The 25666-nt window shown below is 39.1% G+C and overlaps 2 protein-coding genes and 3 long non-coding RNA genes across 5 annotated transcripts; 4 read left to right on the top strand and 1 right to left on the bottom strand.

Annotated features, from left to right (window-relative positions):
- The first annotated feature begins 7125 nt into the window (after window positions 1-7125).
- On the top strand, window positions 7126-9332 carry LOC146474318 (calcium-responsive transcription factor-like). Its single transcript, XM_085117221.1, has 5 exons — window positions 7126-7509; window positions 7838-7983; window positions 8065-8181; window positions 8289-8435; window positions 8834-9332. Exons 1-5 carry the CDS (start codon window positions 7332-7334, stop codon window positions 9026-9028), a joined length of 783 nt encoding a protein of 260 aa, XP_084973347.1. The 5' UTR covers window positions 7126-7331; the 3' UTR covers window positions 9029-9332.
- Window positions 9333-9342: 10 nt separating this feature from the next.
- Window positions 9343-13657, top strand: LOC146474317 (uncharacterized). The gene is made up of 2 exons (XR_014866201.1): window positions 9343-9889; window positions 12029-13657. It is a non-coding gene; the product is annotated as an uncharacterized LOC146474317 (long non-coding RNA).
- On the bottom strand, window positions 12661-16031 carry LOC146474316 (uncharacterized). The gene is made up of 2 exons (XR_014866202.1): window positions 15483-16031; window positions 12661-12847 (listed from the first exon to the last, which is right to left on the bottom strand). It is a non-coding gene; the product is annotated as an uncharacterized LOC146474316 (long non-coding RNA).
- A 638-nt stretch (window positions 16032-16669) lies between these two features.
- LOC146474315 (uncharacterized) lies at window positions 16670-19083 on the top strand. The gene is made up of 3 exons (XM_085117218.1): window positions 16670-16795; window positions 17412-17591; window positions 18207-19083. Exons 2-3 carry the CDS (start codon window positions 17467-17469, stop codon window positions 19081-19083), a joined length of 1002 nt encoding a protein of 333 aa, XP_084973344.1. The 5' UTR covers window positions 16670-16795; window positions 17412-17466.
- Window positions 19084-21349: 2266 nt separating this feature from the next.
- Window positions 21350-24763, top strand: LOC146474314 (uncharacterized). The gene is made up of 8 exons (XR_014866182.1): window positions 21350-21369; window positions 21720-21960; window positions 22363-22471; window positions 22785-22888; window positions 23063-23187; window positions 23316-23392; window positions 23993-24135; window positions 24625-24763. It is a non-coding gene; the product is annotated as an uncharacterized LOC146474314 (long non-coding RNA).
- The last annotated feature ends 903 nt before the right edge of the window (window positions 24764-25666 follow it).

Genomic DNA, 25666 nt, shown 5'->3' with positions numbered 1-25666 from the left:
GAGTTAATGCATGGAGTGCTTAGGGGACCAAAAAGTGCCTACTTTGGTTGTTTTTCTCCTTCCTCTCCAGACATTTTTCGTTCATTTGGAAGGGAAACGACTTTTGCTTTTAAACTTTCCGCGCGCCCCATCATTTTGGAATTTATTGACGTCATAGTAGTTTAAAATTCAGAAAAAATAAATCTTTAGGGCATTACCCTTACAATATTAAAGTAACCATTAAACATAAATCATTTTACTCTGAAATTCGTAGCCTACGTAGCAGTCGGGGAAGGCTCGCGAGGGAATGCACGGAGAGCGCATGGGACCAAAACTTTCCTACTTTAGTTGTTTTTTCGATTCCTCTCCAGGAGTTTGTGTTCACTTCTCCTGCTCGCCTGGTTAAAATTTCCACACCTACCCGGGACACCTAAGACGATGAAACCACAGACCCTCCTCATCTCCCACCTTACCCTTTACCCCTCCCCCGGAGGGAATGGGAGTGCTACGTGAGAAGAAACATAACGCAACTCAAATAGCGGGCTAGTTTTAATCTTAATTTCTTGACCAGGTATTATGTTGGAATTGTCCTTTTTATCAAGCAGACTTGTAAATGTTTTGTTAATTAGGGATAGGAATAGTGTAACTTCAAACTATAAATTTTTTATTACCGCATTACTACTCTGGTTCAGTTGATTACCTGCTCTAGCTAGGAGTAACACTAACTGCGCCTCATTTTGCAAGGAAGCACCACGGACGTAGCATGATTTTAGACGTGCTTTTCTGTCCTTGACACCACTCTCTAGCGCTATACTCCTCACCACTGCAGGATTTGCTATTTTGCTGCACTAAAACTGCATGTTCCACCGACGAAGGTTGAGTAACCGCATGTCGCCATGACCTGTATTAAGTAGTAATTGCTTTGTGAAGGGGCCAATGATTGTCACGAGAAATGAACGCGAAATTACTTGATCATCGATGGACAGACAGGTGGGCGGACAACTTTCTGTGCTTATGTCACGCAATTCAACTTGTTGACAGCTCGTAAATTTTTGCGAGACTCAGTTACGTGCGTTTCACAGATCCTCACCATCTGGCCTCAAAAGTACCATCCACTGCAAAGGTACGTTTCTCGTAGATAGCCTATGGCTCACGTATGGAATAGAAGTCAAATAATTTATCAATTTAGATTGTTTTTGAAGCGCGGAATTTGCTTATCTTTTGAACAGGTGGTGTGACAATTAAACAATACTTTTTCAAAACTTGTCTTGTTTCTTTCAAAATTCGCGGATGATTCATCGAAAAAATGTTTTTAATCCACAAAAAATATAACAGGAAGCAAAATATTTTGTTCACTTCGGGTATTTCATGACACGAGGGGATTTTAGATTGTTTTCCTCCGCATGTCATTGACTCGTCGTCGTTGAGCTATTGGAAAATTTAGTGTTTGTTTACAAAAGTGCACTTTGTAATTTCAACTGTCAAATTTCGTAGGTACGTTGGCCCCAAAATTTTATTGCATATATTTGAAGGGAAGACGTTGCTCTTTAACTGGGGTGTACTTTTATGAAGTCTAGTAATGTACCATTGGCGATATTTTCATTTGAATATAGCCGATTTTTGTACCTGCCGACATGGTTCACAAAAGAGACAAGTTAAAAAATCGATAAAATATTCACCTTATTATTAAAATTGGAAATAACCATCCTGAATTAATCATAAATGTCTTCTGATTTCGAGTTTCAACTTGGCGTTTAGTTTTAGTTACGTTTTATATCCAAATCCAGATGTTTACGATCTGTAGTAAAATGATCCCTGAGTGCCTTCCGAGAGCTGAAAAACCAAATTATTTGTCCTACAGCTAAAATATTTATTTGATTGACCCAAAAGTTATATAAATGTAAATCACTTACCTAGTCCTTTGTTTTGAGAAAGTTTGAGGAATTTTATTTTTTCTCACCCAAAACACATTAGTTGAAAATTACAGACGGCCACTCTTAAAAACTTTAGATATCAAAGCCATTAGTTAACTACAACAAGTTAGGGGTTGCAGCTGTGCTGAAAAGCGCCCAGCCAACACGTTTTATTTTCCCGTACAATTTGTGGTCAGTAATTATTTTTCCCGCGAAACTCCCAACCGGATTGAATTCCGCGGGAAATTGCATACAGACAAATATAAATAGAAAAATTAGAAAGAAGCAGTACGACTTCTTGCATAATCATGTCGTTAAACCAGTGCTAGCTAAATTGTCTGCCCCAAAAAATAAATTTCTGACTGTTTTTGTTTTTTGGTTTGTTTTTTGTTTTTTTACACAAAAATTTTTCGAAAAACATAATATTTTCTAGCATATTTCATTGAACAAAAATGGCATCGAAAACCGCGACAAGGTCTATTAAGTATGCTTGGTACATTCCAAGTTGCATCCTAATTATTTTTTAGACCATCAAGAATCCTAAAATGGATGACGAAATCACTTGCGCAATTTGCCAAAAATCACTTGATAACGTAAAAGACGTCGTAACTCTTCGTGAGAAGGGAAGGGAGGGTATTAACCGGGCAAGCACAGAGCGCTATGACATCATTCAACCTGCTACGGTCAAAAGGTACACCAAACATGCCGCCGCACATACTGCCACCCAACTTACATCACCAGAGCTAAGAAACAGGAGAGTACCATTTCACAATTATCAAGTAGCCGCCGCTCTTTTGATCGCAAGACTGAAAAGTCCTTCAACTTTAAAAGTGACTGTTTATTCTGTGAAACGAAAGTTGATTTCGAGGAACCTGAAAAGAGAAGACAAGGGGGTGTGTTCAGGGTGACAACCCTCGAAACTAAAGATACTGTGTAACAATCCTGTTCCGAAAGGAAAAATGAGTGGGCAGAAGTAGTACATGTTCATGATTTGCCAGCGGCCGATGCCATTTATCATCAGGCGTGCAGTGTGAACTTCAGGACCAAAAAGCAAATCCCACTGCTTTTTGCCTCAGAACATCCTGGTCTTAAGAAAAGAAAAATTGGACGAATTTTACGAAAACCCGTCAAATCAGGTGCGTACCCATGGGAGGGTTCCAGGGGTTCCGGAACCCCCCTAAACGAAACCAGCTTTTGCACGCAGTTATAGAAAAGGAGGCTGCCGATACAAAGAAAACAACGCTTTTGAGTCTACACGATGGGTCGAAAGGCATGAAGCATACGAGGTATTTTTTGACACTTTACCCTCTATCGTCAAGACACTTGAGGACATCTTCCATGGACGACTGTTCCAAAACTTGTACAGCAACACTTCATGGAACTGGAATGGTGAGAGTCGAAATAAAGCGAGTTCGCTTTTAAATGCCGTATTGAGATTTTCCTTTCTCATCACTCAAGTTACTGCTATGAAGTACTTATTGTTCGTAAAGCCCCTGAGCATTAGGCTACAGAAACACGACATTGATGTGTACGAGGCATACCGCAAAGTTGATGACCTCAAAGGCGACCTCAAGCTATCCTGAGAGCAGATTGGCACCCAGTTTTAACAATGGCTTGAGACAGCTGCTACTCTTGCAAGAAAAGTCGGCATCGAACCCTCTATTCCAAGGCCGACAGGAGCATCACAGTAACGTGCGTGGGACGTGGAGGCAACGACGCCCGAAGAGTATTTCAAGAGGGCCCTTGCAATTCCCTTGCTAGATCACTTAGCTACCCAGAAGGACTACTGTCTCGATCAGCTCAAAGATGCTCTTCAGTTTTATCGCCTCAGGTCACCGACTTTGAACTCCTCCGTTGCGCCGAAAATAGCTGCAATCTTCACTACACAACGCGGTTAAAGCTCTGGCTAAATGCGAACATGATTTCTATCCCAACACTCACAAGTTGTTACGAATCCTCTGCACGCTAGTAACCTCTTCAGAATGCCAATCTTTTAGTACTCTACGCCGATTGTAGGCTTACTTACGGGCAACTATGTATAGTGAACGAGAGTTTTTCCTTGCTCTCATAAACATCCAGTATGACCAGGATGTTGACGTTGATGTTGTCATTGAAATTTTGCTCAGAAACACCCGCGACGCGTGTTTCTCGCTGACCTTCTGTCTACTGATTAAGAAATAATAACAGAATCCTAAAAAAAAAACTGTAAAAGAGCAGAACGTACTAGTTGACATGTCAAGAAATGCTTCTTCTAGTGACACGCGTATGCCTTATGAACGGCTGTATAATTGAACTTCCTTGAGTGACAGATTTCCGACGAGTTAGAAATTGAAACGTGCGTACGTACGTGTGAAATTTTCCTAGATAGTATTGCGAAAGCCTATTTTATTTTTGTCACACATATCTTGTTTATCAGTATCATTGAAAACGAGTTGTACCTAGTAGCTGGGTACTGTTGGAGAATAATGAAATGTTATAGGATTTCTTTAGTACAGACCTTTCTGAGTGAAAATTTGAAATACTGTATGGCTTTGAGCTTAATTGAGCTTACACACGTATTAAGTAAAGTTATTTACAAGGTGAAAGTTCACAGAAGTATCTGAAGTAAAATTGATGAAATTTGGATGAATTGAGTGCATTTCTGGAGATAAATAAGCAGAATAAAACCAACTTCTGTTTTTTAGCCTCGTTTCCATGTTGCACCAAATCGGGAACTATTAGTCATTAAAATTTTGACATGTTCCCGTGCTTGGATCCTTTGGGACTTTTAGTATGTTTATCTAGATACCATTCCTTAATGATTGGCGAAGAGAAACCTTCTGTTGCAATTAGTGGCAGGTCTAGCCACAAAATGACTGGACTAAATTGATTTGAAGAGCCTCAAGAGTCTCCATAGTCTATCAAATCAAAACTTCTTACTCACCAACCACTGACACACAGTCAAAATTTCTCTCCAGTAAATAGAGCACCGCTTCGTGTTTTGCACAACATCCCAGGTCAGAGGTGAAACACGGTCCAGTTATCGCCGGTTACGCTGCAAAATTAACGATGCTCGACGGTTCAACGTAGACAAAGCTCCCAACAGTCCTGGCAGGGTCGCCAATGTTACACACTCCACAAGCTTAAACTGTAAACGACGTTTTATTACAAGTACAAACTGCGTACTGTCCGATTACATCAGCCATGAGCACATGGTTCGTCCTCGCTCTTCCCGGCATTCTTCACGGTATAGACAATCTCGCGTCACGCACGACTCACACGCGTGTCACACGCTCTACACTAACTTGCTCTCGCAGAAAATGTCATGTTTACGTGATTCCGACAGCCGTTTACAGATCATTTGTAAACGAAAATGCTTTCTTCCAGGCAACAATCGATAATTTTATTTATGTTGTGTGTTTAAAGCTTTACGCAGATGCTTTTATCGTTTAATTAATTCTCGATACAATCGATATTCGTTTAGAAATTAATTTTTGTACAATATTGTTTCGTGGCCGTGTTTTTTTCATTCACACCACACGGCTCTCATGCGTTTGTAAACAGACACAAGTTTAAAAGCTCTGAAATAATTCTACCATACACCAAAGACTATTTTCCCGTATTTTCCATTTGGTTGACGAGACTAGAATTATTACTATAGGAGCAGAATTGACACAGTTTTGAATTTCCAAACCGGTAACTTGCTCCTACACAAAAAAATATTATCATGACGTGTAATTCGACGGCCGTTTACAAATCATTTGTAAACGAAAATTCTTTCTTCCAGTTCATGTATTTCCTTAGATTGGTTCTCGCAACCGTTAAATAGAGATCTCGACTAGTCTGGAAGAGATGGGGAAAACCACCTGAGAAAATCCGAGCTCGCACTGAAGTGCCTCGAGAAATTTTAGCTATCTGGCAGACAAAAAGATAGACGGAGCTTGTACATCAGATCTAGAGCCGCTTGAAAAACCGTTTAGTTTCATAAAAGATCCAGAGTTCTTGCAAGCAACAAGGCACTAGATGCGTTTGTCAAAACACTGAGGAAAGATCGTGAAATTGCTTGCGTAGTAAACAAAGAAACACTCACCCGAGAAATCGTTGAAAAGCATTTCCAGTCTTTCAGCTCGGCCCAGCTGACACAACAAATCCTTCGCAGCTTCAAAATGCTGCTTGGCTTTAGCTTTTGGTGCTAGAAATTTGTAGAAAATCTTGCCGGAGCGATTGGCGCACAAGACGGTTTTATCGGGTTTTAAAACCACTGCACGTGATGTTTTATCTACCAGTTGATAGGTCAATGGGTTATGAATTATTAATGAGTTTTTGAAGAACAGTAATTGGCAAGCCTGACATGTGGTTTTATTTCCTCAAAGGCGGAGCTTAAACGAAACATCTGTTTACTGCAAGCTGAAGTGCAAAAGAAAGACGGTATGTTCATTATAGGAAGCCCCAATGTCAACGCACGTATTCTCCTCACCCTCTTCGTACATTTATCATTGAGCTAGTTGGGAGAATTTGCCCAAAGATTAAGACAATTCATCTTTGCTGATCATTTGCTTCATTCTCATGCCCTGTGTATTGGATTAAGCAGTGATATTGTAAGGAGAAATGAGAAACTGATCACTACTAAGGTTATCACTGAGGGAAAGATGGCTTTTGAATCGTTTTACATATTGTCAGGTGAATCTGTCCAGGCTCGTAGATATGTGACAGTGATAAAAAATGGTAGTGATGACGCTCGGTTAATAGCCCATTCGAGTTTGCAAGTTTTAGCTCTTTGTTACTTTCTACTTACTAGTAAACTGTTGTATGGACAACTCTTCTCTCAAGCTACTAATGTTGAAGCATTGAAGCAGTTGTTTAAGATTCCAAGGTCAAGAATGGGCATTTACAGTACTAGTAAACTGTATTTCCAGAATTTCCCCCTATTTTTAAAATGGCGTGTATATAAACAACAAGGACACGTTAGTAAAAACTAAAGAAAGAAAAAATATTTTTAACAGGGACCTTAAGCAATGACGACGGCAACATCAACGACAATGACACAAAACAAAAGGTTTAATAAGCAAAAACAATCGCTATGCACGTGCGTTTTAAATTTTGGTGCATTTCTTTTCCGTCCCCTGCAAAACAACAACGTGAAATGACCAAATTTAAGGTTTTTTGGAGAACGTGACACACACGACGGTGAATCATTCATTCCCTTTGTTAAGTTGAGTGAGTTGAAATAATCGCGAAGTAGCAATATTCCAAAAGGAGGTTCTCAAATCACCGGAAATGGAAATACTAACAATTGTTCTGGTTGACTGATTTGAGCGCTGAGCCACGCGGGAAAAGGCGGGAAATTCGTCTGTTGATTTCATTCTAGATTAATATCGGAAAGCTGCTTTCCCGTAATTAAAGGAAAATTCCTCCAGTCACTCATAATTTTTTTCGTAATAACATTTACAAGGTTCGTAAATGTCGAACAAATTTAATTTAAATGCAGTAAGTTCTTTGTTTGTGGAGAAATTTTCAGATAAGTCTGGTCTAGTAAGGGATGTCAAAACAGCACAGCCCATTCTTAGAGAGTTTGAAACGGCTACTACAACTAAATACTGTTCCAATACGACAAGTTACCCTGGATTTGGAAACACAGGTAAGTGATTGTACATTTTTAAGAGTGAGTGTTCAACTGACGCGTTAAATTTAACTGTAAATGAGTGCAACTGATTCGACCTCGCGTCCGGCTCGGGTCATGACTATGTCTGGTTCCAATACGCTCGATTCAAATTGGGTGAATGTTTACCTTGGGGTTGGGGGGTTTGGGGTTTGAAATGGTGGAGGGGGGGGGGGGGGTTGAAAGCCACTTTCAAAACAGTAAGAGAATTTATAACACATGTTCTCTTGACTAAACTTTAGTCAGGAACCAGAAGGGAATGTTTCTTTTTATTTTTCACATTAGCAATACTGTTTCTTTATTACAGATATTAAAGCGCAGAATCATAAAGTTTTTTGGGAAGACAGTAGCGTTCCTTTTGACCACTTTCCCTTTATTGTGGTTAATCACAAAGTGTACGACTGTCAACATGGTGTGGACAGACATCTGAGCGAGAAAAGGAGAAATCAAGCGGTAGGTTTTCTTTTTACTCTTTTTCCAGCTTTCCTCGCATTGTTCTGCCTCAGCCTGACATTGCTTTGACTCTTCCCGTAGGGTGGTGACCACGCCTACCGAAGAAATGGAGGCGGAAAACTTCTCCAGGAGTCAAGAAAACTAAATTGCCCTGCACAAGTGCACATGAGGGAAATCATCAAATTCCCAGAGTCCAAGGTAAAAGTAGTATCAAAGACAATGAAAACTCGGAATGAATTAAAGAGAAGAATTAATTAGAGTTAATCTGGCGTTATACTAAGTGTTTTTGTTATGCTGTTACTTAGATACCTGAAAATACAGAGTGGCGTCGCAAGAACCAATCAAAAAACTTACGAAAGGCCATAGAAGAGGGAAAACCACTGAAAACTGAAAGATGGATACACGTCAATTTACCTTCCGTTGATAACCACACCGTACACCCAACTGGAGATGTAAGTTCACAAATTAATGATTTTCGGGAGACGGAAATTAAATGAGAAAAGCTATCCTTTTTGTTTACATAAAAGACACTAGTAGCTATGAGAATTGCATGCCAAAGGTTGACAATGATAGTGGTAGTTTGATAGTGATAGATACTGTGTTGAGGTAAATATCCGGCTGCCAATATCTTTCTCTTCCGCAAGTAACTATTTTAGTGTATACCAAACCAGTATCTACCACCCAGAATAAGTGACTTAATTTTGGGAAAATAGGTGAATCCACTCTCGTAAACTCCTGAAGGTAAAGTTCAATAGTTAATCCCACCAGCAAAAACAAAAACGACAACAACAAATACCATCCACTGGTTTGGTATTCACTAATCTGTCTGTCTTCCTACAATCTTTTTTAGGCTGGTGGTCTTTATCAACGAATCGATGAAAGGCTCGTGACCAAAATCCAGGAGTTAGTATCTGCAGGTGCGAGATCAGAGAAGGAGATTCGTCGCCATCTTAAGATTTTTGTCCAGCGCGAGTTGTATCGAGGGCAACAACTACCGCAAAAAGACAAACCGTCGGTTTTACCCCTCCAAAGCAACTATTCGTAGTCATATTTATAAGTCAGTGGTCAAAGAAAGATTCTCAAAGATCGACCAAGAAGATCTTTTAAAGAAAGTAGAGCTTTGGAAGGAAGCCTCGCCAGAAGACTCATTTACATTTCACCCATACGCAACTTACGACAGTGAAGAAAAAACTGCGCGATCGGAGGTCGAAGATGGAAGTGACAGTGACAGTGAAAATGAGGATGAATGAATGGTTAAGACATCAACAAAGGGGCTTCTGTTTGTACACCAGACAAAAGATCAGAGACGACTGCTAGAGCGATACGGAAACGAAATAAGTATGCTGGACGCTACCCAGGGGCGGGGGAGAACACTCCATAGCGCCTGGCACTTTTTTTGTATCTGAATCATCCAACAAAACTTGACGTCACATCCGGTCAATTTGGCGCCCAGCAGCCTGTCTCGGCGAAGTCGAATTATGGCGTCCAGGTCAGGCATGATTTCTTCAGATTTTTGAGCCATCAGTACCAGGAATTGTGAATTGTGGATATGATAGATGTTGTAAAGATATTGCTTCGACTTCATGAGCAAGGGTTTTCCAAAGGAGTGATTTTTTTCTATTGTTTTGACGGAAAATACGAGACAGCTAAGCGTCGTGTCATGGCGAAAATTTCACACTCTCAAAACGAGTGGCGTTCAGACTTTTGGCTCTTGTGGCTTCTGATCGTTCGAAAGCAGAAATTTTAATAGCCTATCCCGTGTGCAACATAATGGAGGAGACATCGTCAGTCATAGTTTGCAGTGTTAACGTCGGGAACCTAATTATCACTCGACGTGAAGTGTTGGAAGCCTGTTTCATTGAAGTGTTCCAATTGTCTTCGTTGTAAGGGACTCGTAATCTTCGAGGTGAGTAAATGTAGTTATCTTCATTTCCAGTTCTTTTCTGCCGACGTGAGTAACTTTACATGTGGGTTTTAGAGTAATAAGTCGGTTTTGTGCTTCGTAGTTCTTTAATAAAGACGCAAGTGACGTTTAATTAATAAATAGTTCATATCATGTTGTCCTGCAAGTGCGGGCTTGAGGAGGGGCTTGAGTCAGAAAATGTATCTGCCTGGCCTGGTTCATATTGCTACAGCTAATGTGAGACAGTTGTTAAAGTTATTGATGTCAAGCCATCTTAAACAATAAATTAAATATCATTATTGCGAATGACATTATTTCTCAAGCATTGAAAGAAACAACCCCTTCACCCTTTACTTCATCTGCACTCTCACCACTTGGGTGCTCATGGGTTAAGGCTTTTTATACATTTGTACTATAATTATGCACATGTGACATCAAACTATGGTAAAAACAAACAGTATGCCACAAGCCACAGACAAGTGGCATCACCGATGATCTTACCTTGTTTTGATGTCCTCTTTGGGTTATCAAAGGACACATGGAAGGCCAAATGGACTTTGAAAACTCTTTATGGCTGACAATGTCATTTGTACATCATATAATTATTTACCAGTTATTTCAGTTATGTTAGTTGGTGCCAAATATTTAAGGGTGGGGAATTGTCTTTTTCTCTGTGTCCAAGGTTGGGGAAGAGAGCATAAAGTAAAAAAATATTGCAAATTCCTGGAGGTTATCTAGCAGCAGAAATTGATCAAGTTCTAATAATATTGTCTCCTTTGAACCAATGAAATTCAAAGTTCATTTTGACAAGGAATTTTGATTTCTGTTCAATTCAATGAAAAATCAAAAGTTCAATAACCACACAATCAGTTCAAAAACCACTCATCAGTTCAGTGACATTAGACCTCAATATTGTAAGAATAACTATAGGTGAATGTTTTTTTTTATTATTCCAATGGGGCAGATAAGAGGAAAGGGGAGGGGAGAGGGTTTTACAGGAGCGTGGTCCGTACAATTCAATAAAAAAACAAAAATTCAATAACCACACAATTAATTCAAAAACCCACATTTGTTCAGTGACAGTAGACAAAAAATTTGTAAGAATAACTATATAGGTGAAATGTTTTTTATTTCAATGGGACAGGTAGGGGGAGAGGGTTTTACGGGAGCGTGGTCCATATTTGAAAGTAGGCAAAAAGTACAAGTAAAACTAACAAGTATCTATGTATCAAATAATGGTAACAGGCTCACATGCATTTAAAAATCTATTGCTTACTTATCCATCACCCATTGTTTGTCTTTGTAATTATATTTGGCATTACAGCTGCCCGATAATGTAGCTTTTTCTTGTACATAGTTCTACTTCCTTCTTGTCAATGATGCAGATTAGTGGCCTGTTGGTAAATTTGTAAAAATCTAGAAGTCCTATGGTTCATTGAAAATCAAAAAGTCAAATAACCATAGCAACAGTTCAAAAAAACACACATCAGTTCAGTGACAGTAGACCTTAAATGTAAGAAAAACTATAGGTGATGTGTTTTCAACTTTCTCTCCTTCATGGTTGTCAAGGATGCAAATGAGAGGCCTGCTTGTAAATTTCATATTAGTTCAATTCAAAGAAGGCTTAAAAATTCAGAAAGTGGAATTATATAAATGTGTATATATTTATTAACCACTTGGCCCCAGTTGTTCAAAGAGTGGATAATTTTATCCACTGGATAAGTCACTATCCAGCAGAGTACATATACTCCAATCAATGCTTTTGGCAGGTTTTCCACACAATCCCATTCTTAAATTTGACATATGCTTCTACTCTATTCACAAATTATAGGACTATCATGAAAATCTTGCACACATTTTATCTGCTGGATAGCAAACTATCCAGTGGATAAAATTATCCGCCCTTTGAACAACTGGGACCTGAGTGATAGCAGACCTCCAAATTAAGAAAATTTACTGGTGTGGGTGTTTTTATTTCAATGGGTCTTGCAGGGGGAAAGGGAAGGGAAGTGGACAAATCTGTTTTCATTATATTAGTAGGTTTATACATTATATTACCATGGTTGATAATTTTCCTTACCTAGATGAAATTTTTAGGGATTTAATGTTTTTAATTTTTCATTTCAATTCTTTTATTTTTAGAGATTTAACCAAAAACTCAAAAGGAAAGAGACCGGCAAATCCCCCCAGACATGGCAAGAAAGGAAACAGACAGCGAAAGAAAGAAAGCAACAAGACCGGAAGTTACACTATTTTAACACACCCCATTCTTATCCTTCGTACCTCGCTCTCCCTGTCCCCCTCCCCTCACACACACACACACACACACCCCCACACAAACACCAAAAAAAATGGGGTGTGTTGAAATACCGTAACATTCAGCCTGTTTTTTAGTAATTATAATATTGTAGTATAAAATGTACTGTTTGTGCTTGTTACGTTGTTGAAATAAAATAACCCTTTAAAGAAATTTGCAACAAAAAAAATTAAAAAAAAAAAATTTCAAGACCGGCAGTAACTGAGATTGCATGCAGTTAGCAGAAGAAAAGGAGGAGCTTGCAAAAAGGGAAACAGGGATTGTGGCACTTGCAAGAAGAGTCGAAAGACAAGAGTCAGTTAAAAAGTAAACCGAAAAAAAAAAAAAAAAAAAAAACAGCAATGGAGGCCAAGCAGGTGGCTGCCCAGCTAAGTCTTATGGCTGGTCAGCTTGGCTGACCAAATTTTGGATCATACGAATACGCCAATGTAATCAAACACGATGCTGTACACCAATGTGAAAATTATTGTCAGCAGACATTTATTAGACTTTGACACATAGTAAATTATAATAAATCATATAGCTAAGCGGCCATTGCAGTTACTCCTGGTCTTGTCGCATTCTTTCTTTCGCTGTCTGTTTCCTTTCTTGCCGTCTCGTGGGGATTTGCCGGTCTCTTTCCTTTGTAGTGTTTGTTTAAATCTCTAAAAATAAAATAATTAAAATGAAAAATTAAAAACATTAAATCCCTAAAAATTTCATCTAGGTGAGGAAAATTCTAAACCATGGTAATATATTTGTCCACTTCCTTCTCTTTCCCTACCTGCAAGACCCATTGAACTAAAAACACCCACACCAGTAAATTTTCTTAAGTTTGAGGTCTGCTATCACCCAGGTGGTTAATAAATAAATAATATACATTTATATAATCCCCTTTTTGGGGGGAGGGGTGGGAGGTTTGTTGTTTTGGTGTGGTGATTGAATTTTTAAGCCTTCTTTGAATTGAACTAATATGAAATTTACAAGCAGGCCTCTCATTTGCATCCTTGAAAAGCATGAGGGAGAGAAAGTTGAAAACACATCACCTATAGTTTTCTTACATTTAAGGTCTACTGTCACTGAACTGATATGTGTTTTTTTGAACTGTTGCTATGGTTATTTGACTTTTTGATTTTCAATGAACCATAGGACTTCTAGATTTTTACAAATTTACCAACGGGCCACTAATCTGCATCATTGACAAGAAGGAAGTAGAACTATGTACAAGAAAAAGCTACATTATTGGGCAGCTGTTACCAAATATGATTACAAAGACAAACAATGGGTTATGGAAAAGCAGGCAATAGATTTTTAAATGCATGTACAGTGTAAGCCTGTTACCATTATTTCAAGTTGTAATACATAGATACTTATTAGTTTCAATTGTACTTTCTGCCTACTTTCAAATATGGACCACGCTCCCGTAAAACCCTCTCCTCCTACCTGTCCCATTGAAATAAAAAACATTTCACCTATATAGTTATTCTTACAATTGTCTACTGTCACTGAACGAATGTGGCTTTTTGAATTGATTGTGTGGTTATTGAATTTTTGTTTTTTTATTGAATTGTATGGACCACGTTCCCGTAAAACCCTCTCCCCTTCCCTTTCCTCTTATCTGCCCCATTGGAATAAAAAAACCATTCACCTATAGTTATTCTTACAATATTGAGGTCTACTGTCACTGAACTGATGTGGGGTTTTTGAACTGATTGTGTGGTTATTGAACTTTTGATTTTTCATTGAATTGAACAGAACTCAAAATTCCTTGTCAAAATGAACTTTGAATTTCATTGCTTCAAAAGAGACAATATTATTAGAACTTAATGTATGGGTCAATTTCTGCTGCTAGATAACCTCCAGGAATTTGCAATATTTTTTTACTTAATGGTTGTGTTTTCACTAGGCCAATTTACTAGCCGAACATTCTTTCTTGGTGGTTGTTTACAGACTGACATTAACTAGTTAAACATGGTATCTGTTTTCATTGTGCAATTTAACCCGGAATTTGAGCCGCTAAATTAAATATTCAACTTACAAAAGCGCGCAACTTTCAAAAATGGCAGCAGGCGAATTATGTTGATTCTCACTATATTTATGCCAAAAAGAAGGAGTTTCTCTCAGAGGATACGGTTAACATCTCTACAGATGAGGAGGATGCGACGAAATGTTATCCAACGGCAAAACAACATTCATCGCCGTAAGTGCTAGGCCGTGTGGGCTTATCCGGCAAGACCACAGTTTTGGTTTTGAGGTATTGTTGAAGTCATCTGTCGTTTTTCTGTTTCGCAAAGTGAACCACATAGTCGAACTGAAACACAAAACTAGCGTCTAGCAAATAATATTGCCAAATTACTTGACAGGCAGCTGTCACTACGTGCAATGTGATTGGCTGCAGTATTAACCAGGGCAAGTTATACCATCTCGCGAGGTAGTATAACTCTGCGTGATTTTCTGGTCTTAAAGGCGAGATAATCTCTTGTTTTCTCTCGTGAAAACAGCTTGCATTTTTAACTCGCTAAACAAGAGACAAACTGTTTTCACCGTATTTCCGGACTTTTCCGGCTTTATCTAGCTAAAATTGTCCTAGTGAAAACACAACCAATGTTCTCTTCCCCAACCTTGGACACAGAGAAAAAGACAATTTCCCACCTTTAAATATTTGGCACCAACTAACATAACTGAAATAACTGGTAAATAATTATATGATGTACAAAAGACATTGTCAGCCATAAAGAGTTTTCAAAGTCCATTTGGCCTTCCATGTGTCCTTTGATAACCCAAAGAGGACATCAAAACAAGGTAAGATCATCGGTGATGCCACTTGTCTGTGGCTTGTGGCATACTGTTTGTTTTTACCATAGTTTGATGTCACATGTGCATAATTATAGTACAAATGTATAAAAAGCCTTAACCCATGAGCACCCAAGTGGTGAGAGTGCAGATGAAGTAAAGGGTGAAGGGGTTGTTTCTTTCAATGCTTGAGAAATAATGTCATTCGCAATAATGATATTTAATTTATTGTTTAAGATGGCTTGACATCAATAACTTTAACAACTGTCTCACATTAGCTGTAGCAATATGAACCAGGCCAGGCAGATACATTTTCTGACTCAAGCCCCTCCTCAAGCCCGCACTTGCAGGACAACATGATATGAACTATTTATTAATTAAACGTCACTTGCGTCTTTATTAAAGAACTACGAAGCACAAAACCGACTTATTACTCTAAAACCCACATGTAAAGTTACTCACGTCGGCAGAAAAGAACTGGAAATGAAGATAACTACATTTACTCACCTCGAAGATTACGAGTCCCTTACAACGAAGACAATTGGAACACTTCAATGAAACAGGCTTCCAACACTTCACGTCGAGTGATAATTAGGTTCCCGACGTTAACACTGCAAACTATGACTGACGATGTCTCCTCCATTATGTTGCACACGGGATAGGCTATTAAAATTTCTGCTTTCGAACGATCAGAAGCCACAAGAGCCAAAAGTCTGAACGCCACTCGTTTTGAGAGTGTGAAATTTTCGCCATGACACGACGCTTAGCTGTCTCGTATTTTCCGTCAAAACAATAGAAAAAAATCACTCCTTTGGAAAACCCTTGCTCATGAAGTCGAAGCAACATCTTTACAACATCTATCATATCCACAATTCACAATTCCTGGTACTGATGGCTCAAAAATCCGAAGAAATCATGCCTGACCCGAACGCCATAATTCGACTTCGCCGAGACAGGCTGCTGGGCGCCAAATTGACCGGATGTGACGTCAAGTTTTGTTGGATGATTCTGATACGAAAATTTGACGAGTCTTCTGCCCCGCCCCTGACGCTACCTACAAGACCACTAGATACAGCCTCCCTCTTTTCTTTGTTGTTGTCAAGACCAACGTTGACTATCAGATCGTTGGTTCCTTCGTCGTTCAAAGTGAAACGAGCGATGCAATCTATGATGCCCTGTCGGTTCTAAAGACATGGAACCCCAACTGGAACCCTTCGCACTTTATGGTGGATTTCTCGGAGGAAGAAATGTCAGCAATTGAAAGGTTGTTTCCAGGTAAATTAAATAAATATTATTTTTTTTTTAAGTTGTTTTGACAGTGCGGTAGGAAGTTGTGTCCAGCACGAATTCCCCCTCGCCACTCCCCCCACCCCCGTCCTGCGACAAAGGCGATCAAAATTCCTTGTCATTTTTCAGAAGAGTTGAGAGCTTCTATTCAAATTACTTGAAGTGAGATCAGTGAGGTAATATCGGGCAATGCTCACTTAAACTTACATCTACAGTCGAAGAGATCTTAAGGAAACATAAAACAAAATCCCCTAATTTGCTGAAAATATTCTTTTTCCATTTTTTTTGTAGAGATTCATATCTTCATCTGTGATTTTCACCGTGAACAGGCATGGGAACGATGGCTTGGAAAAACAAGTAATGGTATGTTGGGAAGTAAGCCAAAAGTACTCGCTAAGCTACGAGCAATAGCCAGGGCCAGGACGGAACAAGAGTACACGGAGAAATTGAGCGAGCTGAAGGACAGCGAGGAATGGAAGTCAAGCACTAAATTCCAGAACTATATCACAAAGACATGGCTCCCGCAACACAAGGTATCACAAGAAATTAGTTTGAGCATTGTTTTCTACTCTGGAAGCATTTGACTTTCATTCGTCCGTCGAAAACTAATTTTAGACATGCAAGTTCTGTTATCCTGTTAGCTAGCTGCTAGTCGACTGTATATTCTTAGAGTATGCAAGTATTATGGGTACACTAAAGATCAGCTTAGCAAACTCTTCGACTCTTTAATAATGTCATTATTTCTGTATGGATTAGAAGTGTGGGGCTCTGTCTATCAACGCAAATATTTAGATGGGATTGACACGTTTTTTTTCGGCGAACCTATCGTTTTGGCTATACAAGTAAGATCATTTTGATATCCGATGTAATTACGAATAGGGACAGTGATCTTTTCAATAGAATCACAAATGACACTGGTCATGTAATATATAACTTGCTCCTTCCCAAACGTACAAGGGTTCTTAGAGAAAGGGCTCATGACTTTACATTTCCCAAAGTAAAAACCGATCGATTTAAACGGGCCTTTGTAAATAGATGTTTTTTTCAATTTTGTAATGCGTATGATTGGTTATTGATTGTAAAGACACACGTATGTTGTCACTGATTTCTTAATAAAGACTTCTGCTACTACTACTTCTATCCTTACAGAAATGGGTATGGGCCTTTCGAAAAGACCGGTTTCTTACCACAGTCAACACCAACAATGGCGTCAGTAGAGAGACAGAACAAGGCCTTTAAGTACGACTACTTGGAAGGGCACAACCATTCAACTTTAAGTGGGATGTTGACTGTCCTACTTGAAGAATTCCTTCCTGATAAATATCTCAGGTATGGACCGTTTTTTGGAGGAATGAAAGGGCGAAGTAGAAAGAGATAGAGAGAGCGACAGACAGACAGAGAGACAGACAGACAGACAGACAGACAGACAGAAAGATAGAGACAGACATGATCGATACGTTTCACGTGTTTCTTTTAAAACGTTCTCAGTTGCTTGGTCCTTCTTCTCCCGTTCAAAAAAATCTTTGAACTTCTAAGAAAGCTGGGTTGGTCACTTGTCTACTTCAGATTCACAGTATAAATAGGCAAGGAAAAGCATCGCATCCCAGTGATACAGTTAGCTTCCAACCAGTTGGAATATTGTACCGTGACCACATATGAAAAACATGAAAAAAATTACCGAACAAAAGAAACAACAACAACAACAAATTTGAACAACTTGGTGACATATAGGCTTAGTGTTTACCATCAACATCATCAAAATCATCATCATCATCATCATCATCATCATCATTATAGCAGTACATGTAGTAGCAGCAATAGTAGCAGCAGTATGATGATGATGATGATGATGATGATGATTGTTAATATTATTTACTTATTTTCATTTTATTTTTTTTCCTTGAAAATAACTAACACTCAATGAAATTAATATTTTTCTCCTAGGTACGTGGAAGCAAACACGAAGCTGCAAGCAGCCTTTCGCCGCTATAATCCGAACATCCCTTCTTATTTGCGAGAGAGGCCACACCATATTATAAAGCATTGTTTGGAGAAACGTTCTCTTGCAGGGGCAATTCCCAGCGGTCATGTCGAGGTTATCGACATCACAAATGGAGTGTTTTCGGTGGAAAGCCAGAGTAGTTTGGAGGATAAGACGAGCTACCGGGTGGAGTTTGGAACAAAGCAGCCCAGTTGTGAGTGTTTCGACTGGGAAAGGCACAGACTGCCGTGCAAGCACTTCTTCGCCGTGTTTACTCACGTCCCGTTGTGGTCCTTTGACAAACTCCCGAGTGCATTTAAAGATTCTCCTTTCTTCACACTGGACGAAGAATTATTCATGTCTGAAGGTATAGAAGAAACAAGCGAAAGCTTCGAACAAGTTCCATCACAGTGCCAGGCTGGAGAAACTGTTCCAGAGGTTGTCGGCTGTTTAAAAGAAGAAGTAACCTTGAATGATCTTCCTCGAAAAGCTCCACGGACGCGAACCAGTGCTGCAAGATGTCGCGAATTACTGGGGCAGGTTAAAAATATGACATACATAGTGGAGGGATCGGAAAATGGAGAAGTCCTGCAACAAGTAACAGAAAAGCTAGAAGAATGTCACCATCTTCTTTTGAAGGCCGCCCCGAAGGAAAATGGTGTCATTCTTGAATCTCAAAAGTCAACCCAGAGAGTAGTTAAAAAAAAAGCCCCGAAGGAAAAAGGAGAAAAAACTTGCTTTCAAGATCTTGCCGGTACCTCCAAAACGAAATCCATATACAGGACGTGCCGGAGAGAAGGCAAACATCCTAAAGAGATGCTACAATGTCACTTTGCGTGATATTGAAGGAGTGCCGGCAAAGCAACCTAAACTAAGTACAGATGTGAAAGTCAAAAAGGAAGAATCTAACGAGGCCTATGGTCATGATCGAGAAATATTTACCGGAGAGAAAGTTGAGGAGCATCTTAGCCGCACGAAGCCCAAAACTGATGAGAAAACACTCAGTGATGAATTAAGTGACCAAAGCGCAGGAGCAAACTCGAATACGGGATCGGACAGTGACGTCCAGTTCGTTGGAATTTTGAAAGGTAGCGCCTCAAAAAAGAGCAACTTTGTACTGGCTGAAGGAGATGTGAAGGTGATAGAGAATGGAGAGTGGCTTACTGATCACATAATAGGAGCAGCGCATTCCATACTTCGAAAGCAGTTTCCTGGTGTCGGCGGTATGGAAAATACAACTCTGGGACTAGTAAACAACATTTCAGTACAGAAGGGTGAATTTGCTCAAATTCTCTATACTGGAAGTAGTCACTGGGTATTGGCTTCCAACATCGGGTGCTCAAATCCCTCAGAGGTTAATCTTTACGACAGCTTATTCCGCGGCAGAATTCCGATATCTGTAAAGAAGCAAATAGCGTCCTTGGTTTATGAAGAAGGAAAGAAATTCAAAATCATTGTCCCCCGGGTACAGCGACAAAACAACCATGACGACTGTGGAGTGTTTGCCATCGCTTTTTTGGTTTCTCTGCTCAGTGGCCTTAATCCTACTGATCTGACGTTTGACAGTGGAGCCATGAGACAACACCTGCTCAAGAGCCTTAACGCTGCCTTTTTTGACCCCTTCCCCCTGGCTAAAGTACAAGAAAAGCGAAAGCAAGAACCAGCGTTTGTTCAAGAGGTCCCTGTTATCTGCAAATGCAGGATGCCATGGGAGAATTGTAACCAAAAGTCTCCATCTCTCTGGTGTGCTGAGTGCAGTTCATGCAAAGAGTGGTATCATGGGAAATGTGTACCTACCATTCCTCACATGATTTGCAAAGGTTCCAATGCCACCTGGTTGTGCCCAAAGTGCCAGAAGGCTCTAGAGCAAGAGGAGCATCGAAGCCCGTTTATTTCATAAGAACCTTTTTCAAAGAAACATTTTATCACTTTTTTTCCTTGATAATTTAGATGCAGTAGCTCTGATTTAGAGTGTATTATTTAATTCTGTAGATCAGAGAATGACATTTTATTTTACAATGTAATAAATTCGCATCAATATTCGTCCTAAAATTCAAATAGGAAATAAGTAAAGAAAGAGAAAGACATCTCAGATACGGTAAAGAGCAATTTCATGAAAATGGCTTTTTTGGCGAATATAGGTACAGATCAGTACAAGAGAAAATGATCTTGGCAGAATCGTTAGGAGCGCTTGTTTGTTAGCCGGATATTAATCGAACAGTTGTCTTTGTTTAGAAGTAACACAAGTAAGCGGAGACAATAGCAATTGGCGGAAAATCAGTATAAGGTACCTTTGATTGCTTAACAACGCGTCAAGGTCAAAATAAAAACTTTACAAAATCTCGCACAACAATTAAAAGATCTTGTGTCTATAACACTTTCAAGCCGAAACAGTGCAAAGACCATGGATGTACCTTTATAGTCCATATTACGAAGTACCTCCCTCCCCTCCCCCGCCACAAACACACATATACGTATACAAACACAATCCACAACACATGGTTTATAAATTATTTTTTCAACAGGAGTCAGAAAGAATGTTAAATTCGAGCTCTTGTCCTTTCCCTTTTTTTAAGAACTTGGTGAACAGAAATCTTGTGCCATATATGAGCTTCACCTGGCTTGCCCTTTGTATGATATTCAGTCTTTCCATTTCCGGTGATTTGAGAACCTCCTTTTGGGAGATGTCACGCCGTTGAAGCTGAAATCCGTCATCCGTGAACAGGAGGTTTAAGTTGCATTGAATATATGTTTTGTATCGAGAAAAGTAAAGAGATTATTCTTTTGTTCAGACGAATTTCTCGGTTAAAATATCGCTTTCAAGCGCTTCTGGGCACTATTTGGGGCCTATAAACTACGTAAATTTTGAATTTAGGCCGTAAAGGCGAAGGCGGCCTCGGAAGTCATCGGATTTCATTATCGGAGGAGATTCCGACGGGACCTCCTTCTGACGGATTGCGAAGCGTGCGCTCGGCCTCTCTCTTCGCCGTCCCAGTCTCCCAGCAGATCTCAAGTCACGGTCATCCGTCAACTTAGCTTCTCAGAGGGGAGGAGTGGGGACGATGCTGCTTCCGTGAGCTCTGCAAGAGGTGAGCAGTGAAGTGAAGGTCTTGGTCAAATGTTTTGGTTTGTATCGAAAACAAATTCATTTTTCACTGTAGAGTCAGTCTTATACTCCGTGTTTTTCTTAGGTTTTTGTTTAAAACTAAAACAAACAAAATTCGCAGATCCACTGATCTTCGTAGTCTCACGTGTGTTCCTGCTTTACTTTCGGCCATCAAGTCAGTTAAAGCCAGGCTTGCAAATCACGACTGCATGTATTCTTGATCTTCCACCTGTTTGACTACTTTTATTACCAATCCTCTGATTTGTGTTTTCACAGGTCAACCTGTTTTTCTTGACCTGACCTCTTTGAACCTTCTACACCAAAATACTAACTGTGTGCATTTTCCTACCTTTTGTCTCGTTAATTGAAGAGAGAAGAAGATTTAAATTGTTTGCTGAGAAAAAACATGGTAAAAGCATGCAAGTCAGTGGTGTTTTCAAGAATTCAGTCTGTGCTTGGAATTGCTCCACTCGACCATAACACTGGAATTCCAGGATATGCTGTGCGTTTAGGCTAAGCACTGGTATGGGCCATTCGAGAGGCCAATCTGCACCACGCAGCCAAGCCAACAATGGTTTTTAACATTAAGTTAGATGGACGCCCTTTTGCAGGTACTGATGTGATTTTAACTTCAAGTTTCCAAGTTTGTTTCTTGTCGATATCTTATTTTATAGCTTTGAAATTTTGCTAGTTGATATACTCTTTACTAAATATTTAAACCCATCAGCAATGAAATATTTAAGTAGATTTCACAAGGTATATGCTGCATTGCTGGCTATATTTTAAGAAGAAGCATTTGCAGTCATCATCTTTTACATGTATCTGAAATATGGACTCTCTCTGTATCGTTGCCCGGTGTTGAACATTTTGGGGTAGAATATTACATTACAGACTCTTTGAACTTTGCCATACCACTGGATCCACTAGGCTGAACGTGATTGCATCTTCAGTAAACAGTAATTCCATGTTGTTGCCAAGGTTAATTTGAAATTCAATATTTTGAAATTATAAAGGTAAGGATCAAGTGTCTGTTGGAGTTGTCGCAGTGGATGTGGATCATTCAAGCTCAGAAAGCTGTGGATCAGTTTTTCCTTTAGCCATAGGAAACTTCAAGGAAAACAGGTACTTTAGGCCTGAAATAACTTCATGACCTAAAATAAACTTCATTACTTCTAACAGCTGTAAACAATGGTGACAATAGCAAATTTACAGTTAACAACAATAATAATGGTACTAATTTTGGTGATGTCCATGACAATTATAACAGTAAGTCACTAGAACTTATAAAGAATACCTTTAAGGAAACCAGAATGATGACATTAAAGTTATCGCCTTGTATTCTAGACACTTATGGGAGATGTTTGAAACTAAGTTATCTGAGGCTCTCTCTCGATTATTCTCTCTCTTTTTTATTATTTCTTCTTTTCACATTAAGGCAAGAACTAACAAAGCTTATTTGAAGACTCAACTCAGAAAAAAATGCAATCAAAGAAAAGGGAGTTACCATTGATGGAAAGCTGTACAAGATAAAGTTTGTTGGTAAGTCTAAATCTGCCAATATTATTTATGATTTGGTCTAAATATTGGAAACCAAATCACTGATTTTCATATTACTCTATATCATATACATGACTATATTTCTTGTGATGTCTGTATTGTCAAACAATGATGCATAACTACTACTACTAATTATTTAATTGACTTTTATTCCAGTGACAGTGGATTACAAGTCGCTATTGCTTCTGATTCAAAAGATAGATGAAAATGAAGACCTTTGTCGACCTTTGGGAGGCCAAGGATTTGACATAGAGTTCTGTTTGTTTTGTACAGCATTGAGAGTAAGGGTTCATTAAGCATTTGAGTGTCTTGTTTTAAGTGAATGCCTTTTTTTCCAATTAACTTTGTGTTAAATCACACCATGTAATCTCCTGAGTAGCATGTTCATAGAATTTTATGATATCCCTAGGCCTGTAAAGAACATTTGTCTGGACGTTTTGATGAAGCCTTCCTTTCTTGCCTGCAGTCAAAAGCTAACATTGGCAAGTAAGTAAAAATAGAGTATCGTTTTACCTCAGTTAACTTGATTTGCATACTTTCTGCCCATGAAAAATATAATATTTTTTTATGAATGAAATAAATGTGATGGTATATTTCCAGCCTGGTGAATGAATGAGAATGATCGATGTATTATTCTAGAAAGTGACACAGGCATACTCGGGAAAAAAGAAATCCGAGTGCTCCTATCAGGAGTCCAACGTAAGACCTTCCAATTATTTTTCCGAGTATGCCTGTGTCACTTTCTAGAATAGTACATCATTCTCATAATTATTTTTATTTCTATAAAAATTTAGAGATGTCCATACAGGCCAATACATTAGAACTAAAATGTTACTAAAATGTTTTGAAGTCAAAACCATCACTTATACTTTTTCTTCTTCAATAATTTTGTGATCAATAGTTTATCTGATAAGAGTCTTAAGTTGCAACATATGGTAGTCTTGAATGCCACACAATAAATTACCAGTGATCTGTATCGCGTTTCACCTTCATTGGTCCCATTAAGCACCTAGAAAACCCCTATGGAAACACACTGTACATAGTACTAGTATAAAAAAGTAGTTTTTGTTTGTGTGTTCTTTCAAGATTAGGTATCGCTGCAAATTGGAAGTCTGAAATCATGTAATGAGGCAGTAGCAGTGCATGGTCCTGAGAACACCAGACAATATGACCGTATCCTGGTAAAGTTACGAACTGGCCAACAAACTGCAGTTACGAAGAGCAGTCTGGTAAGACAATTTATTGTTTTAAATATTTTCACTGGTACATGTAAATGTTGTCAGGGTTAGAGTTTGTATAGAATGTTGAATTTCTTGAGTTATGTTACTAACAATATTTTCCAAGAGTGGAAAGTTCTGAAAAAGTGACAATAGGAGCACCTCAGCCAGGGTATAGAGCTGAAATGGTGCCTCAGGCTTGATGTGTCCTTCAGAAGCCCGAGGCTCTTGAACACTGATGCGTGCATGTATTGGCGTGAAATCAGACAGCATTAATTAAACTTGATGGACATAAACAGCGTAAAATGTGATAATTTTATGCTATGTGGAAAAGAGTGCGGTGGAGGGGGTAGGGCGTGATGTGGAGTCTGTAGTTGAAACTTTACCTGCCATAAGTGCTAAAAAGCCAGTGAAGGGATGATCATTACAATTTCCAGTATTTTTAAAGACTGATTGATTGATCGATTGATTAATTGATTGATTGATTTATTGATAATTTAGGCTCTACTGAAAGAGCAGTTTTGGTGAAGGCTGAGAGTATTGTCAAGGAGTCTTTTCCTTTGGTAAAGGTCAAGCAGTACTACAGAGAAATTGCTGATGCCTGTAACCATGTTGTTCTTGGATATGAAAATGTGAGACAGGTTAGTGAGTTTTTATAAACGTTTGGTTTTTAACGTTTTACAAGTCAGTGTCATACACATTTTTGATTACATTAGGTTAGTCAGTGTTGCATCTGTCCTATATTGTTACTGTTACATTTTGTGCAATGTTGTTTTTGCTTGACTTCTGTCATAGACCTTTTTGAACAAAAATCTTCTTAATTTTTACATTCTGATACTACAGGAAATATTTGCTTGCAAATAGGATTTTTATGTGTCTTCTTCCAAGTGAGTATTTTTCAGTTCCCTGGGGGCCTGGGACTTGGGGTGGCAAGTATTCACATTTCAGCCGATACCCTTTAGGAGTTTACGCTGGCCATGTGACCAGACATCCACGTGAGTGTTACTTCAGTTCATCTTGACGGTGGTTAAAGACATACTTTTTCATTCGAGGTGAGTTTCATCATTTTTTACCCCCTTTAGTAGTTTCTCCTGGCCCATTTGTCTTTGCAAGCTAAAAGCTTTTCGTTTTCGTTCGATTTGTTTTGTTTTTTTTTAGATCTCGGTTGGGTCGATTGTAGTCTGCTTGCACGTGTGCGTAGTCCATTTCACGGGTTGTAATTTCTTAGGTTCTTTCTTTGGCTTGGTCTCTTCCATGGCTAGCTCACCTCCTGCGGTTCTTATATTGGGCCATTCATTTGTTCGAAGGCTAAGTTCAGACCTCTCATCCAATTTCGATGCTCGTGCTTCCGAGTGGGTGACGCCGTGATTCACTTGCATGGCGTTGGTGGTCGTACTGTGGAGAAACTTCGCCTTTATGACCTTGGTGTTGTTTCGGCTCGTCGACCTGATATTGTTATTCTAATGCCCTAATGTTCTTGCCCTAATGTTCTTGTTAATGATCGTCCTGAGGTTCCGAGATTGATGATTTGGTCCAATTGCTC

This window comes from Pavona decussata, unplaced genomic scaffold, assembly GCF_977016875.1.
Source record: "Pavona decussata unplaced genomic scaffold, jaPavDecu1.1 SCAFFOLD_90, whole genome shotgun sequence".
Lineage (NCBI taxonomy): Eukaryota > Metazoa > Cnidaria > Anthozoa > Scleractinia > Agariciidae > Pavona > Pavona decussata.
Note: the sequence above shows the minus strand (reverse complement) of the source record. Positions and strands in the feature narration are given on the sequence as shown.